This window comes from Saccopteryx bilineata, chromosome 2 (genome assembly GCF_036850765.1).
Source record: "Saccopteryx bilineata isolate mSacBil1 chromosome 2, mSacBil1_pri_phased_curated, whole genome shotgun sequence".
In the NCBI taxonomy this organism is placed as follows: Eukaryota; Metazoa; Chordata; class Mammalia; order Chiroptera; family Emballonuridae; genus Saccopteryx; species Saccopteryx bilineata.
In genome coordinates, this window is record NC_089491.1 from 214,954,025 (window position 1) to 214,971,784 (window position 17,760).

At 38.1% G+C, this 17,760-nt stretch overlaps 1 protein-coding gene across 2 annotated transcripts in view; it reads left to right on the plus strand.

Moving 5' to 3' along the window:
- Positions 1-16,630, plus strand: part of GABPA (GA binding protein transcription factor subunit alpha) — a 35,490-nt gene extending 18,860 nt beyond the window's left edge. For both annotated transcript variants that reach the window (XM_066259103.1, XM_066259102.1), the window contains exons 6-10: positions 2,545-2,739; positions 5,207-5,260; positions 6,971-7,111; positions 7,344-7,536; positions 13,106-16,630. In XM_066259103.1, the coding sequence (XP_066115200.1) occupies positions 2,545-2,739; positions 5,207-5,260; positions 6,971-7,111; positions 7,344-7,536; positions 13,106-13,334 (812 nt within the window). In that variant the 3' untranslated portion in view covers positions 13,335-16,630. The remainder of the gene's footprint in view (positions 1-2,544; positions 2,740-5,206; positions 5,261-6,970; positions 7,112-7,343; positions 7,537-13,105) is intronic.
- The last annotated feature ends 1,130 nt before the right edge of the window (positions 16,631-17,760 follow it).

A 17,760-nucleotide genomic window follows, 5' to 3' on the forward strand; every position in this document is an offset into this window, starting at 1 on the left:
TGAGAAATGGTAGATGAAGAGAGATAACTGCTATAATGGTAATGATAACATGTTTTTAAGCTTTTAGTAACTGTTATAAAGGAAACACCATTAGCATCTCAGTAGGTCCTACGGGCCTGGAGGTAAATAGGGAAGGGGTTCAATTTCAGGCAGAGAAGAACATGCCAGACAGGGAAAGTATGCAAAGCTGGGAAATGGGAGAATACATGAGTAGTGAGGAGGTTTAGTGGATAGTTATTTTGTTGCATCATAGAACTGTTTTTGATTGATGGAAATTACAATTGAAAATGAATGTGGCAGTGGTGTATGGCATGAATTGGAACAGGTAGAGTGAAGGGGCGGAATCTGGGATTGGATTTTCAAGGGAAGGTATTGATAATATAAGGTCTACCAGAAAGTTCTGTCCGTTTTTGGAATAAAACAAAATACAAATTTTTCTTACCGTCAATAAACTTTATTAAATAATATAATTGCCATTATTATTAATGATTTCTTGCTAGCGTGAGGGCAATTTGTATATCCCATTTTTGAAAAATGTTTTATCTTTTGATGTGAAAAATTGAACCAGTGCTTGTTTGATATCTTCTTCCTTTTTTAATTTTTTGCCCTTCAAAAAATTTTGTAAGGACAAAAACAAGTGATAGTCGGAGGGTGCTAAGTCCGGGGTATATGGTGGATGTGACAGACATGCTTCTGTAGCATTTCTTCCTTGTTGAAATTCGTAAAAATTACAGTGGCATAAATGAACTTTATCAGTAGCCATGGGTACACTATCGCTTCACACATACGACTAATGTGAATCAACTTTGTTTTAGTTAATTTGCTACGTCAGTATGTATACATTAAGTGATTAAAAATAGAGAGGCACACATGCGCCAAATAAACATGTGCTTACGTGTCGAAACTTGTTGTGATAGAAGCAGACAGAACTTTCCGGTAGACCTTATACTTGATTTTGAATTCATATCATAGTACATATTCAACGGGAGGTAGCCAGAAAATAGTTTCAGGTGCACAGGATTTGGTTGCTGGCTTGAGCAAGGGGTCACTGGCTTGGTTTGAGCCCCCTACTCAAGGCACGTATGAGAAGCAGTCAATGAACAATTATGGTACTGGCTGGTTGGCTCAGTGGTAGAGCATGGACCCAACGTGTAGAAGTCCTGGGTTCAATTCCTGGTCAGGGCACACACAGAAGTGATCATCTGCTTCTCCATCCCTACCCCTCCTTTTCTCTCTCTCTCTCTCTCCCCTTCTCTTGCAGCCATGGCTCGGAGCAAGTTGGCCCCGGGCACTGAGGATGGAGTCACCTCTGGCGCTAAAATACCTTGTTTGCTGAGCAATGGAGCAGGGACCACAGATGGGCAGAGCATTGCTTGTAGGGGTCTTGCTGGGTGGATCCTGGTCAGGGTGCATGCAGGAGTCTGACTCTCAGCCTCCCTGCCTCTCAAAAAAAAATGAACGATTACAGTGAAGCAACTACATGCTCTCTCCTTCCTCCCCCCTTCTCAAAGAAAAAATACTGCTGCCGTCTTCTCAGAATTTTCCTCCCTTAACTTCTTTGTGAAAAAATCAATTTTGTGACTATTCTATTTTCTTACATTGATTCATTTTACTGTAAATTGGCTCTTGATAAGTACATAATGTTATTTTCCCACTTATTTTCTTTTGAATAGCATGCATCTTGATGGCATATAACCAGTATTATTTGGATAGGTCATCTTCATGCACCAATATCTATACCCAAATTAATTCTTCTAGTATTTATTAAACACTTAGGAGAAGAATGCTCTATTAGGACCCAGAGATACAACAATGAGATATTTATACATGTTGGCCATTTTTATCATTTGTGAATTTAATTAGTAAAATATGATAAGGAAATGAAATTATTTGGATTCACTTTTTGTTGATGCAAGAAATGTATGCTTAAGGCACTGTGGTGAGTTGTGAAGACAGAATGGTTTTCAAGATACAGTCCTTGTATTTAAGACCATATTGTATTGTAGGGGAGACAATTGAGTCTCCCCTACATGTCGTATGGTAAGTACCACCATAAGGGTAAGTGTAGGAGCAGCCAGCTTTTTACAGCAAGCAAAAGGCAGGAATGAGTACATTGTTCACATTTTGGAAAAATAGTCTAGCTGCCTAGAAACCCCTTTTATGTACTTATTTTTTCAGTGCACCACACCACACACTGCTACAGGACAGTTTTTAAACTTGATTAGCTTTCTCTCCTGTGTACTCACATATTTTATTCCATTTGGCCCATTGGAGAACAATTTTGCATTTTGTCTTAATAAAATTTCATACTAACTGATAGAAAACCATGTGACTCTATCAAAAATTTAGATTAAGAAACAAAGCGGAGAAAAAAAGTAGTATAAATATCTTTTTACTTTATTTACTAAATTTATTCACTTGGGTGAAAAAGCTGTCTAGATTGTGTGTGTGTTTGTGTGTGTGTGTGTGTGTGTGTACAAGTTAACTGTAAATGTATATAATATATAAGATGAACTAGGCTAATAGTAATATTTTTCTTTTTAGATCCTATACAGTGGTCTACAGACCAAGTCTTGCATTGGGTAGTTTGGGTAATGAAGGAGTTCAGCATGACTGATATAGACCTCAGCACTCTCAACATTTCAGGACGAGAATTATGTAGTCTCAACCAAGAAGATTTTTTTCAGCGGGTCCCTCGGGGAGAAATTCTCTGGAGTCATCTGGAGCTTCTTCGAAAATGTATAAAATGGAATTATTATCTATTTACATTTTAACTTGTTTAATTTTATTTATGACTTTATATTTATATTTTATTTATATTTTATTTATATTTATATTTATATTTTATTTATGACTTTATATTTATGACTAATTGCTTATTGATAACGGCAATAATACTTAACATTTATTAACTATAAAAGACTGTGCTTAGAGTTTTATGTGTATTATCTCATTTAATCTCTTTATTAAGGCCTGACCTATGGTGGCACAGTGGATAAAGCATCGACCTGGAACGCTGAGGTCGCTGATTCAAAACCCTGGGCTTGCCTGGTCAAGGCACATATGGGAGTTGATGCTTCCTGCTACCCCTCTTTCTCTGTCTCCCCCCTTCCTCTCCTCTCTCTCTCTCCCCCTTCCTCTCTTTTCCCTCCTTCCCTACCTCTCCTTTCTCTCTCTCTCTCTAAAATGAATGAATAAAAAAATTAATATCTCTGTATTAAGGCTACAGATGAGAGGAATATGATATTTAGAGTGCCTACATGCTCTTATACCAAGCTTTTAAAACCCCTTCTCTTTCCATGTTATGGCTTCTATTTTGAGAGTTTCTAGGACACAGATGAAATCCTTTCTGAGAATCAGGCCTAGAAGCTGATCTTACAGATTGGTCACTCCTGTGCTATATGGTGGTAACACTCTTTTGCCTCTTTTAGGCTAGTGCACCTTTGTTCATTTATAGTCACAAATGAAACAGTTTAAATACCACTTTGCCTCTTCAAGGTACTTTGATAAAATTTTGGGGGGAAATCTGCCACAAACTTAAGGCACGGTTTTTTCTTCAAGAGAGACATCAGTTCTTGATGAGAATGCTCAGAACTAGGAATGTGGATAAAACAATAGCCATCTTCAATTTACTGAAAAATTAACTATGTTTCAGGCAGTGTACTTCTTTTTTTTTTTGTATTTTTCTGAAGCTGGAAACGGGGAGAGACAGTCAGACAGACTCCCGCATGCGCCCGACCGGGATCCACCCGGCACGCCCACCAGGGGGCGATGCTCTGCCCCTCCGGGGTGTCGCTCTGTTGCGACCAGAGCCACTCTAGCGCCTGGGGCAGAGGCCAAGAAGCCATCCCCAGGGCCCGGGCCATCTTTGCTCCAATGGAGCCTCGGCTGCGGGAGGGGAAGAGAGAGACAGAGAGAAAGGAGAGGGGGAGGGGTGGAGAAGCAGATGGGCGCTTCTCCTATGTGCCCTGGCCGGGAATCGAACCTGGGACTTCTTTCTGCACACCAGGCCGACGCTCTACCACTGAGCCAACCGGCCAGGGCCCAGGCAGTGTACTTCTTAAAGATATTTTCCTTTAATCCTCAGGAGAACTTTGTTAGGTGACAGGTGGGGGATATCTCGTTTAAACATGATGAAGTTAATGTTCAAGTTGGTGGAATAACAACTAAAGTCATTGAGTGCTCAGATCAGAACCTAGATCTGTCTGGGGCTATTCCCATGTAATAATTTAAACCCTCACACTAAGGTCCCCCAAAGAAAACTCCCATCTCACAGGTAGGATTCAGACTTCATTTTAGTTCCCCAGCTCTCTCCAGCTGTGTGTCTGGAATTGGATCCTGGCATGGCACTATAAGTAGAACTCTGTTGGGAGTCCAAGTCCCAGGACTCTCTCAGCACGCAGATGAGTGCTGGTGGGTGCAAATTCAATTTCAAGACAAATTTCCAGGCCATGATGGGCAGTAAGTAGGCTAAAGTAATAGAGATTGGGAAGTGTATATCTCTTGTTTGAGAAGTAAATAGCATTTGAACGAGGAATAGCAATAGATGAGTAATGAAGGTTTCTCTATCAAGTTATATTAGGGCCCTTTATGATGTAACTCTTATGTTGAGAGCTTGTTTATAACATGTTAAATTATCTAGTTCGGGTGTGACATTTAGGACAGTTTGTTTTATTGAAAACTAGTTATCTTTAATAAAGCATTGTCACATTGAAGCAGTTTTATTTTAAAAGTGGATATTAGAACAGATTATTAAATTATGAAGATTTCTCAGATCATCTTGATGTAACCTCTTTTGGTGAAGAATGTATATCTAAGTACTTTCAATGTGGTATATATTCTTATACCTGATCTGATTCTGAAGATTTCCATGTTTTACATGGGTTTATATAGATAGAGAAAAAGATTTAGATGCAGATATTTACATTTAGAAAACTGGTTCTCCGAGTAATGACCTCTAAAAGAAATTGAAGCTTTTCTTCTGTTACTTTTCTTTAAAATTTCTCTTCATTGTAAAGTGACTATCAAATATTTTTTAAAGTTATTGTGCCAATCAGTTTTAATTGTTTGAGGTTTTGCTTTTTTTTTGTTTGGTTGATTTCGGTTATAATTATGGAGTTTCTTTTAAAAAGATCATGTAAGTTCACTTACTGGGGTTTGCATTTCTGGTTTTAAATGAAAACAAAAAATTTTATGTGTTCTTCAGATGTATTGGCAAGCCAGGAACAACAGATGAATGAGATAGTTACCATTGATCAACGTGAGTATTCATGCCCAGAATACATGGCCCATTAATCAATAAGAAATATTTCATTAGTCAATACTGCAAGATAGTAATGAGAAAAACTATTTTTAAAATATTTATGAAGTATTAAAGAAATATAATAAACTAGAACCAACATCTGTGTACACGATACACTATTAAGAAATTGTTACATATAAAGTTTACCTGTTGTAGATCACATCTTATGTGACTATCCTGAATTGGATGGTTATCATTCTATGAATATTTTATGTTTTTACCAACTATGTAACCTTAAACACTTTATAATGTTCTGCATGTTTAAACTTTGTGGGTAAAATTATAATATACTAAGCATATTCTTTTGTAACTTGCTTTTTTTGTTTGAAAGTTATGAGACTTACCCATGTTGATACTTATAGTGTGATTTAATTCATTTTCACTGCTGTATATTAAAACTTTGTGAACATCATTGAGTAAGTATTTGTCAGAATGTATATTAGATTCACTGGCTGTGGTATCATGACATTTCTACCTTTTCAACCTTACTAGGTATTACCACAGTTTTTTTCTCAAGGTGGTGGTGTAAGTATTGACTCTCATAAATAGGGAGTGTGAGTTCTCATTTGTCCACATCTTCCCCAACATTTGCTAAACCACTGTTTTTTTCTTCCTTTTTTTCTTTTTTTCTGAAGCTGGAAACGGGGAGAGACAGTCAGACAGACTCCCGCATGCGCCCGACCGGGATCCACCTGGCACGCCCACCAGGGGCGACACTCTGCCCACCAGGAGGCGATGCTCTGCCTATCCGGGCATCGCTATGTTGCGACCAGAGCCACTCTAGCGCCTGAGGCAGAAGCCACAGAGCCATCCCCAGCCATCTTTGCTCCAATGGAGCCTTGGCTGTGGGAGGGGAAGAGAGAGACAGAGAGGAAGGAGAGGGGAAGGGGTGGAGAAGCAGATGGGCGCTTCTCCTGTGTGCCCTGGCTGGGAATTGAACCCGGGACTTCTGCACACCAGGCCGATGCTCTACCACTGAGCCAACCGGCCAGGGCCTGCTAAACCACTTTTAATGAACAAATGGGTTTTTTGGGTTTTTTTTTTTTTTTTTGTATTTTTCTGAAGCTGGAAATGGGGAGAGACAGTCAGACAGACTCCCGCATGCGCCTGACCGGGATCCACCCGGCACGCCCACCAGGGGGCGATGCTCTGCCCCTCCAGAGCGTCGCTCTGTTGTGACCAGAGCCACTCTAGCGCCTGGGGCAGAGGCCAAGGAGCCATCCCCAGCGCCCGGGCCATCTTTGCTCCAGTGGAGCCTCGCTGCAGGAGGGGAAGAAAGAGAGAGGAAGGAGAGGGGGAGGGGTGGAGAAGCAGATGGGCACTTCTCCCGTGTGCCCTGGCCGGGAATCGAACCCTGGACTTCTGCACGCCAGGCCGACGCTCTACCACTGAGCCAACTGGCCAGGGTGAACAAATGTTTTATAACTGTATGTACACTATTATATCAGAAATAGACCAACTCTTACTAAGTTGAGATACATAGCCTTGAAACTTTTCTTGTAATTTTGTTGAGAAGTATTGTGGATTAAGGCTTTTTGAAATGAGTCTTACTTTTGTTGAAGTAATAAGAGGGGCATTAGTCAGACTAATTGTATTTTATGTCTTTCAGTAGTTTTTTTCACTGCTTGTATTAGAAGGGAAACAGTTTTTTCTTATCTTTCTTTGCAGCTGTCCAAATTATTCCAGCATCTGTACAGTCTGCTACACCCACTGCCATCAAAGGTATAAACAGTAGTGCAAAGGCAGCCAAAGTGCAGAGAGCTCCCCGGATTTCAGGGGAAGACAGAAGTTCACCTGGAAACAGAACAGGTATTTTTTTGTATTATCATCAAGTATTTATAAAGTTGTCAAATTATATGTATTTTGTCTTATTTTGCTATGAAAAATGTGAGTTTGGACTATTTATCTGGCAGTGCTTAGATAGCATTTGACAAAGCATGTGCTCTTTGCATGGCTGAGATGGGAGCCAGGGAACCTGTTTGTTGCCTTTGCCCTCTCTTAATTCATAGCCCTGTGGTCAATACTGTTCCTGTCTGTTTAGGAAACAACGGCCAGATCCAGCTGTGGCAGTTTTTGTTAGAACTTCTCACTGACAAGGATGCTCGAGATTGTATTTCTTGGGTTGGTGATGAAGGCGAGTTTAAGCTAAATCAGCCTGAACTGGTTGCACAGAAATGGGGACAACGTAAAAATAAACCTACAATGAACTATGAGAAACTCAGTCGTGCATTAAGGTAAGCATTTATTACTTTTTAAAATAAACATCAATTTTTTCTTAAAAATGGCCTTTTATTCTAGGTATAAACATTGTTATATAATGATGTTAAAATGCTTGACTAGTTCATAAGATGTTTTCTTTATATATAAAAACTAAAATTGTTCACACTTTTTAAGATTTTTAGTAATAAATTTGAGGTACATAGTGTTTTTGTTTTTTGTTTTTTGGGGTTGTTTTTTTTTTAACAGAGACAATCAGAGAGAGGGACAGATAGGGACAGGCAGGAAGGGGGAGAGATGAGAAGCATCAATTCTTTGTTGCAGCACCTAAGTTGTTCATTGATTGTTTTCTCATGGGTGCCTTGACCGGGGGACTACAGCAAACTGAGTGACCCCTTGCTCAAGCCAGTGACCTTGGGGTCATGTCTATGATCTCACGCTCAAGCCAGCGACCCTGCACTCAAGCTGGTGAGCCTGTGCTCAAGTCAAATGAGCCTACACTCAAGCTGGTGACCTTGGAGTTTTGAACTTGGGTCCTCCAAGTCCCAGTTTGATGCTCTATCCACTGTGCCAGTATCTGGTCAGACTCTTTTGTTGTTGTTGTTGTTTTAAGATTGTTTTTGTTTATCAGGGGAAACCTTTATTTTTCCTTTACATATGAAGGTTAACTGCTGGATAAATTATTTGTGGCTGCCAGTTCTTAACGATATATTGTATGTCATTTCACTCTCTCCTGGCCTGCCATGTTACTGTGAGAATTCTGCTGATAGCCTAATGGGAGAAAATTACTTGTTTTTATCTGATTAAAAAGCATATACTATGAACAAAAGGTTAGGGAGTTGTCCTAGATTCATTCTCAGAATGTGGCCTCTAGACCTGCAGTATCAGCCTCACCCCTCGCCTGGAGACTTACTGGAAATGCAGGTGCTCAGGGCCTAACCCAGACTCGGAGTCAGACTCAGAGTTCTTACAGGGTCCCTGGTGATTCCTCTGCATGTTCAGTTCTGAGATGCTCTAATATAATGTGCACTTCATCCTCAAATTTCCCCACTTGTCCCAGTTGCATTCCTTTTGGCTGTTTCCCACCCCACCTAACCCCAAATCTGTCTAGCAAAGTATCACACATTGCATTTGGTTATCAAAAATCTTTAGTCTCTTTTTACCTAAAACTGTGGCTCTCAGACATTAGCATGCATCATCACTCGGAGGATATGTTAAAACACAGACCCCTGCCTCCCCCACATACATACATCCACCGTCTGAGAGTTCCTGTAGGTGAGGTCACATGCTACTGGCCCTGGGACTACGCACTGAGTAGCAAGGTATTAAGTATTAGTAGTAGTTCACTGTTAAGTGTGATAATCTTGTTTCTATACGAAAATTGCCTTTTTTGAGATTATTGCTAGATGGATGGATGGATTGTGGATACGTGGATGGATGGTGGATGGATGGTTGGATAGAGCAAACATGGCAAAATACTAATCCATGCACATAGATGAATAGTGCACATAGTAAAGAAAAGAAATAGTTGAGATAACATGTAAGCAAAGAAACTGTAGGAGAGGAAAAATTTCCTCTGCTCTATATCACTGCCCGGGCCCCTGCAGATTAGATGGCAAAAGACAGATTAACCAAAGGGAGGGGACAAATGCTACCTACCCTGTTTAAAACCAACATGTTTAACCTCTGAGTTTTCTATCACTACCATAACAGATAAAGTTCCTGTCATTTGCTTGGGGGAATTGAGTGTGAACTTTAACACATATGCAGATATTTTCTATTTTTGTAATTAGAGCTGCAAAATGTTGACCTATTTTCCTGTTTTCTTTTCTCCCCTTACAGTCTGCCTAAATCTGCATATTCAACCTTTACATTGATAGAATCGAAACAGAATAAAATGATTTGTAATTTCTCCTAGTAATATGAAATTTTTTGATATAATTATTATGAGAAATTACGTTTACTACAATGATGGAAATTCAGTGTGTGTATTTAAGCATTTGGGAAGTAGAATATATAGGAATATCATACAATTATGTTCGTTTTTAAGGAGTGAATATAGTATAGTAGTTCTGCAATTTACTTCTGTGTTTTTAAATAACGTTTTTACTGCTGTTTCTTGTCTGACGTGGATGTTGGGAATGAATTTCACAATGAAGGAGTACGATTCACCTCTCCTCTCCTCACACACCCTCTGTCCCCCCCTTCCAGTGTAAATATATGGAAGTGTGGGTTGGATCATAAAATCTAAAATAACACGACCACACAGTAAAAGCAGGAAAGCACAGGATAAACCAAGGTGAAGCACAGATGCTCACAGACAGTTCAGAGTGCTGGCTCGATGCGAGAGGCTGAGTGTAGTTCCCCGGGAAGGGGCTGAGGGCCGCTGCTTGGAGGGCGCGCTGCCTCCCTCTAGGGTGGCTCGCTGTAAAACAAATGCTGGACACTTATTTTTGCTTTACGCCTTTTTTTAGAAAAGTGAAAATACTCTTCAGATGTTTTTCGGTTAGCAAAAACAGGTACTGAAGCGTTATACATGAACTTTGGGGATGCACAGGATACCTGTATCTGTCAATAGTAGAGTGAATAGAGAAATTGTGGTGTGCCATAGAATATACTGTGTATCCATGACAATGAACTGTTGCCACAAGCACTGATATGGGTGAACCTTATGAACATAATGTTCCGTGAAAGAATCCAGACCCATTCATATACTGTAGGATTGCGATTATAAAGTTCAAAAAAATAGGAAAACTAAATTATAGCATTTAGGATGCATGTTTGTGTGATAAGAATATAAATAAAAGCACTGATACTACTATCATGAAACAGGGTTGTATTTATTTTTTGGAGGGTGGTGATGATTGGGGGACCCTCGGGCGGGGATTCTAGGGTGCTGGCAATGTTCTCTTTCCTGACCTGAGTCATAGTTACCATGTGAATGTGCACTTGTAATAAATCACTGAGCTGTCCACTTTTCTGTCTTTTCTGTGTGTGTAATATAATTCACAATTTAAAAGGTTAAAAAAATACAAGTTTTTAAAAAAGGGAAGAAAAGGAATATCTATGAAAATATAGGTATTATGTGCCTTTCAAATTTCTTCATTTTAGAGAGGGAACAAATGCAGTGAACTGCTATATAGTTGTATGATTTATCTACTAGATTGAAGGAAGTATTAAATAAAATTAAAACTATGTGTATTTATTATCTCTCTTATTAAGAAACATAAGATTATACCAATGTAATTTTCCTCCTTGGAATATAAAACCACCTTTCTTCTTCATTCTCCTTTTTCTCAAGTGTCTTTTTGTTACAGCCTTACCTATTATGTAGAAATTTTCTTGAGAAATTGAAATGCTTTTTAAACTGGATGAGAAGCATTTGGTGGTCATCTAAATGAGATCTTTACAGCCTTACCTATTATGTAGAAATTTTCTTGAGAAATTGAAATGCTTTTTAAACTGGATGAGAAGCATTTGGTGGTCATCTAAATGAGATCTAAATTCTGTATTAAGGTAATTGGCACAAAGGAAACAAGACCATGGCTAATGTGTTACATCTCTTACTGGGAAAGTGAATGTAACTTGTTTTTGCTGTTCTGCATTTAAGGAAAAATGACATGATTTCCTGCATATAGTCAATCATTTCATTAATGGACTTGACTAAACTGAGTGATTTTTATGATATAATCTTGCTAAACATGGGAGCTTATACTACTGGTACTTTTGCAAATGTTTCTTTTGTAATAAATCACTAACAGCTCTTTGTCAAATGAGCGCAAATGGGCAGTAATTTTAAAATAAAGGCTTCACAGTCTGCCAACCCAAAAGTCTTCAGTTATCCGCCCCATTATTGAAATTGGCAGTATAGTGGTATTTAAAGTCTCTTTTCCAAATTAAACTGGACTTCTTGAAGGATTTCCCCAAATGGAACTAATGTAGGTTTAGGAACATTGTGGTTTTTTTGTTTTTAATTTTCTATTGATTGATTTTAGAGAAAGGAAAAGGAAGGGAGAGAGGAAGAGAGGCAGGAACATTAATCTGTTCCATATGGGCCCTGATCCGGAGTCGGACCGGAAACCTGTGTTTCGGGACAACACTCTAGCCCAGGGGTCCCCAACCCCGGGCCGCGGACCGGTACCGATTCGTGGGCCATTTGGTACCAGTCTGCAGAGAAAGAATAAATAACTTACATTATTTCCATTTTATTTACATTTAAGTCTAAACGATGTTTTATTTTTAAAAAATGATGAGATTCCCTCTGTTACATCCATCTAAGACTCACTCTTGACGCTTGTCTCGGTCACGTTATACATTTATCCGCCCCACCCTAAAGGCCGGTCCGTGAAAATATTTTCTGACATTAAACTGGTCCGTGACCCAAAAAAGGTTGGGGACCACTGCCACTGAGTTATCTGATGAAGGCTAGGAACATGGCTCCGTAATGATGTCTGATTTCCATTTTTTCTATATTGCCTCTTCTGGCCATTTTTTACTTAAACTTTTTTTTTTTTTTGGTATTTTTCTGAAGTTAGAAACAGGGAGGCAGTCAGATCCATCCGGCATGCCCACCAGGGGGCGATGCTCTGCCCATCTGGGACGTTGCTCTGTTGCAACCAGAGCCATTCTAGCGCCTGAGGCAGAGGCCACAGAGCCATCCTCAGCCCCCGGGCCAACTTTGCTCCAGTGGAGCCTTGGCTGCGGGAGGGGAAGAAAGAGACAGAGGAAGGAGAGGGGGAGGGGTGGAGAAGCAGATGGCGCTTCTCCTGTGTGCCCTGGCTGGGAATTGAACCCGGACTCCTGCATGCCAGGCTGACGCTCTACCACTGAGCCAACCTGCCAGGGCCTTTACTTACACTTTTGAGGTTCCTTATCGAGTTTGGAGAATTTCTCTGAAAGGCTGTGTATATTACATGATAAAAGTGAAGGCATGGTTATACAATACAGGATTTTGTACAAGACAGAAAAGAAGTGGACATTCTGACAATCCATAAAATATGTATGCTAAAAAATTTCTTCATACTATATGGAATTTTAATTGTTAACAGAACTTATATTTATAGAGGGTTATGTACCAGTTATTGTGTGCTTAGCACTTCTAATCTTCAGCAGTTCTATGAGGGTAAGTACTGTTTTTTAGCCTCATTTTATAGATGAGGAATAAAAACTTAGAGAAAATGTGTCTTTCTTCTGGTTACAAAGGAAGTAAAGAGCTAAAATTTGAATCTCAGCATTCTGACTGTTAGCCCTTGCTCATAAGTTCTGTTACTGCTTCCAAGGTTTTTATGTTTTGTTTAATAATGTTTATTTTTTAATCAGTGTTTTATCTTAATGATGTAAAATGTGCTTTGAAACATTTGTATATAAAGTTTTAGAGCACTGAGCATTGAAATTTAAGTAAATAATGTTTTGAAGTTTCCTTGGATAGTAACACTGAATATTTCTATATAACTTCAATGTTAATTGCTATTAAAGTAGATGTAACACTCTACTAGTTTTTTGCTTATGGATGAGTCTGTGAAATACTATAAGAAGTCCAGACTCTTTATTTTTTATATAGTACTGTTGTCTTTTTTCTTTTTAAAGGTATTATTATGATGGGGACATGATTTGCAAAGTTCAAGGCAAGAGATTTGTGTACAAGTTTGTCTGTGACTTGAAGACTCTTATTGGATACAGTGCAGCAGAGTTGAACCGTTTGGTCACAGAGTGTGAACAGAAGAAACTTGCAAAGATGCAGCTGCACGGAATCGCCCAGCCAGTCACAGCAGTAGCCCTGGCCACAGCTTCTCTGCAAACAGAAAAGGATAATTGAGCCCAGGACCTTCTGGGAGTTCGAGATCTTTCTTACATATTAGAGCAAGTATTGCTCTTACCTTTATTACTGAATTTGAATCTTCTTTTATTTCTAGACTGTACAATCTTATGCATGATTTTTTTTATAAATATTTCATACTCTTGTGAATTTGGATCTTTTTACTTTAAGCATATATTTTAGAATATGTGTATGTTAAAGGATCACCACAATGGCTTCAGTATGAGGACAGATTCATTGTGGGATAGTTTGTTAACAGTCAGGAAAGCTAAACTGGTCAGTATTAATATCTAGCCCTACCAAAAATAGCCAGTAGTGTCTGAGGATGAAAAATAAATGAAGTGTCTCCAGGGAACAGTCTGGCTTAACTATTTTTGAAATATCACTGTTTCCCCTCTCTGCTGCTTTAGATGTTGCTTTATATAGAACCAGAAAATGGAGTTTTAACAGTTAAAGCATGTGTGCCTGTTTCATCTAATCAAGCAGAGCTAAAATAGTCATATCAAATAAAAATATATTAATAAATTACTAAACGAATAGTATCCACTTATTAAAGTAATGTATATATTTGCAAGCAAAGGACATGAGTTGACTGGTGGAAGAGCAGCCTGAAGAGGGAGGCCCAGGTTTCAGTCTGGCCTTACTCGAGCCGGTTCTAAGGGTCTTCTGTAGAGGTTATTCATAATGCCAGGCCAAGAAGTTATTTAAAGAGAGGCATTTAATTCTACTAAAGCAACTATAACAAGAATTTTGAAATGATCTGTTTTCCCTGTCAGAGATTTAAACACTGAGAAGGTAAGCCTCAGTCAGAAAATTGGTTTGGTTTGGCTTCCCTTTTGTGTGTGTGTGTTTTCATTACCCTTTAGTGCCGGTTTATTAAGCAAAGCAGCTTACATAGTCATTATGTTTCTGAAGAAATGAAGTCTTTAAATAAGTCAGCAGTACTTTACCTTTCAAGACATTAGTAAATCACTTACCAATAGTTTAAAAAGGAAATGTTGACCTCCAGTACAGGCACTCTTCTCTTAAAACAAAATTTCCAATTTGTTTAATTTTTTTCCTTTTGGATATTTATATCTGTGAGTATATATTATCAATATATGTGTCCATTTGACCATTTCCTATAAATGCAAGTACACAGATATGAAGACGTAATATTCAAAAGGAAACATTTCAAAAGGTAATAACTCATTTTTTAAAATGTTAAAATAATTCTTACATATATATGAAACTCTTTACTTACCACAGGCTAACACTAAACAGAAGAGTTTAGAAATGTCTTTCTTTTTGCTTGTTTGCTTGCTTTCCTTGCTTCCTTTCTTGTTTTATTGTTTGTTTTAAAGTATTATGTACAAATCCTGATATGAGATGCTGGCAAATAACCTCTAATCCTCTTATAGCAGAAGATTCTCAAATATTTATGCACCTTCTCCCTCAGCATTTACTTTAAATTTATCCCTCTAAACAGCTTTCTAAGAGTTAGGTTATGCTGTTGACTAGGAGGAAAGGGCTGTGGAGATACAGGCAAGGTGGCAGTGGTGCCTGTCGCTGCTGTCAAAGTAAATGGTGGTTTGGAATGAACCACAGGAGGCAGGGCTCTTAGGAACAAGGAGGAAAGGAGGGATCTATAATCTCCTTTCTTGAACCTCACATTATAATCCTAAATGCTGTGCTATAGGATTACAGAGTGTAATGTCTGTTCATTTTATTGTATTAAGTCCTTTAAGACCCTGCAGTAGGTAGCTAAAAAAAGAATCAAATTTGTAACTCCTCATTTTTACCTTTTTATAAACACACACAAAATAGACTGGCAAATTGTCAGTGCATGTTGGGTGCAGTGATTGCAAAACTGAGTAGACTAGCAAGAAGAAATAATACGCAGATGGTTTCAGATAACAGGTGGCTTAAAAGGTTTTGCACCATCCATTTATGGCCTGGGGACTTGACAAGTCACTTAAGAGTATTAAAAAATAATAAAGTATACTATTCTGGTATATTATCAAGAACTTAAAATACTTGACTTTTAACATGCTTATGGGGTGACATTATGTTAAAATTTTAGCCTGGATGTCAGACTTCCTTTATATCTCAATATATACACATATATATACATATATATATGTGTGTGTGTGTGTGTATATATATATTTATATATATATATATATATTTTTTTTTTTTAGGTCAGGCGTCCCCAAACTACGGCCCACAGGCCGCATGCGGCCCCCTGAGGCCATTTATCCGTGTGTGTCCCGTCCCCCCCCCCCCCCCCCCCCCCCCGCCGCACTTCCGGAAGAGGCACCTCTTTCATTGGTGGTCAGTGAGAGGAGCACTATATGTCTATATGTAGTGGCCCTCCAACGGTCTGAGGGACAGTGAACTGGCCCTCTGTGTAAAACGTTTGAGGACCCCTGTTTTAGAGTAAGGAAAAGCCACATTTCTTTTAGGTCTCTAAAACCAAATTATTATTTCTTTTCTCTTTTAAGCATTTCTCAGATGCTTAAAAACACACACATTCTGTCTTATTCCTTTAGTTTTTCTCATTATAATTTAAACAGAGACAGGTCTCATGCATGATTGGGTGCTTTTCTTTTCCTTCTTTGCCCCTCTTCATCATTTAATGGGCTGTAACATAGGCGAAGTAATGAGATTAATTTCCCCAGTTGATTCAAAAAACTCTATTACTTTGTCTCAATATAAACTACTTTCATTGTCCTTATTGAGGTTAGAGTTACCAGCAAGTCAGGTAGTCTTTTCTCTTATTAAAAGATGGTGGAAGAAAAGAAAATTCATGCTATTCATTTTTTCCTGTTTTTATGAATGAATTTTCCATAGGAGAATGTACAGTATATTCAAAGGAAGGAAGGTGAAATTATTGGTTATCTTTTGTATCTTACAAGTACAAGAATAATGAAATGCTCACTTTTGTTTGAAAACTTTTCACATGAGGCTTCATTGAGTCACTTTATAGGGTATCTAGCAAGCCTGAAGTTTGGACAGTTGTGTTGGCATCAGAACCTCCAAGTAGGCAGAATTTCTACGAGTGGCTGATCTTCCCATGAATCATCAACTCATCACGCTCATTTTCTATTGGTCTATGGCAATTAATTAAGAAAATTTGTTCGGTTGTTTTTCTCCCCTGGTTAACAGTGAAACTCAAGTATATTTCTTTAAAGGGTTGTACCTCCAAATAATTTTGGTGAGGTCTGTTATTTTTCATATTCATAATTTTATGCTCTGCCTTTTAAAAAGAACTAGTGTATCTTTCAAATAGCACAAAAATGTTTTTAAACTCATAATTGCAAAACAACCTGTGACTAACTTAATGTCTTCATATCTAGAGGGTATAAAAATATTGATATTCAGTGATATTTCACTTGCTGCCAGAAAAAAAAAATCTCAATTTTTTGTAAAAGGGAAGAGGATTTTTGCATACATTTTTACTCTTTAAATAAAGATACTTATACTGTCATAATAACAATTATGTATTTCTTTGTGGTTTTTATTTTTTTTGTAATTTTACATAAAATGGTTATTTTTACTCAGATAAAATATTTGTGCATAAAATGTAAAAATAGTAAAATGAGAAAAATAAAACTATTATACAGTATTTCTGTGTTGATAGAAGTTTTATTCCTGCAAGTATATAATCTCAAATCCCAGGGGTATTTGGTAGATAAACATATCATAATCTACATCTGCTGTAATAATAACATTCCCACTTAAAACTATCAATTTGTGAAGAACAGATTTCATGAGCTAATATTGGGCAGTGGAGTTTAGTCTTTAAAAAAAAAAAAAGAAATCTCATCCACAAAGCTGAATCATTGTAGAATAAAATGCTAAGACTTACATACTTGCCAAAAGTAATTACTTGTTGGTGATGGCTGAAACTTCAGGCAGGACTGAAGTATAGAGGAACCAAAGGAGACAGGAGAGAATGAGTTATGCTGTTGTTGATGATCAAGCAGTGGTCAGGCTTTGATGTACTTAAAAAAGAAATTATGGTTTGAGTGAAATAAATTGCTTTAAAAACACTCTAATTTTACCTGGTTTGTAGTGATGAAACCATCAGTTAGGAAACTAGTGAATGTATAGTTCTCTCCAGGCGCCGATTTTTTATGTGTAGAAATTTCAAGTTTAATTTGCAAGCCAAGCACACCTTAAAAATGCTTTCTTTTAAGCCTCTTCAACAAATGGTGTTGGGAAAACTGGAAAGCCACATGCAAAAGAATGAAACTCGACTACAGCCTGTCCCCGTGTACTAAAATTAATTCAAAATGGATCAAAGACCTAAATATAAGACCTGAAACAATAAAGTACATAGAAGAAGACATAGGTACTAAAATCATGGACCTGGGTTTTAAAGAACATTTTATGAACTTGACTCCAATGGCAAGAGAAGTGAAGGCAAAGATAAATGAATGGG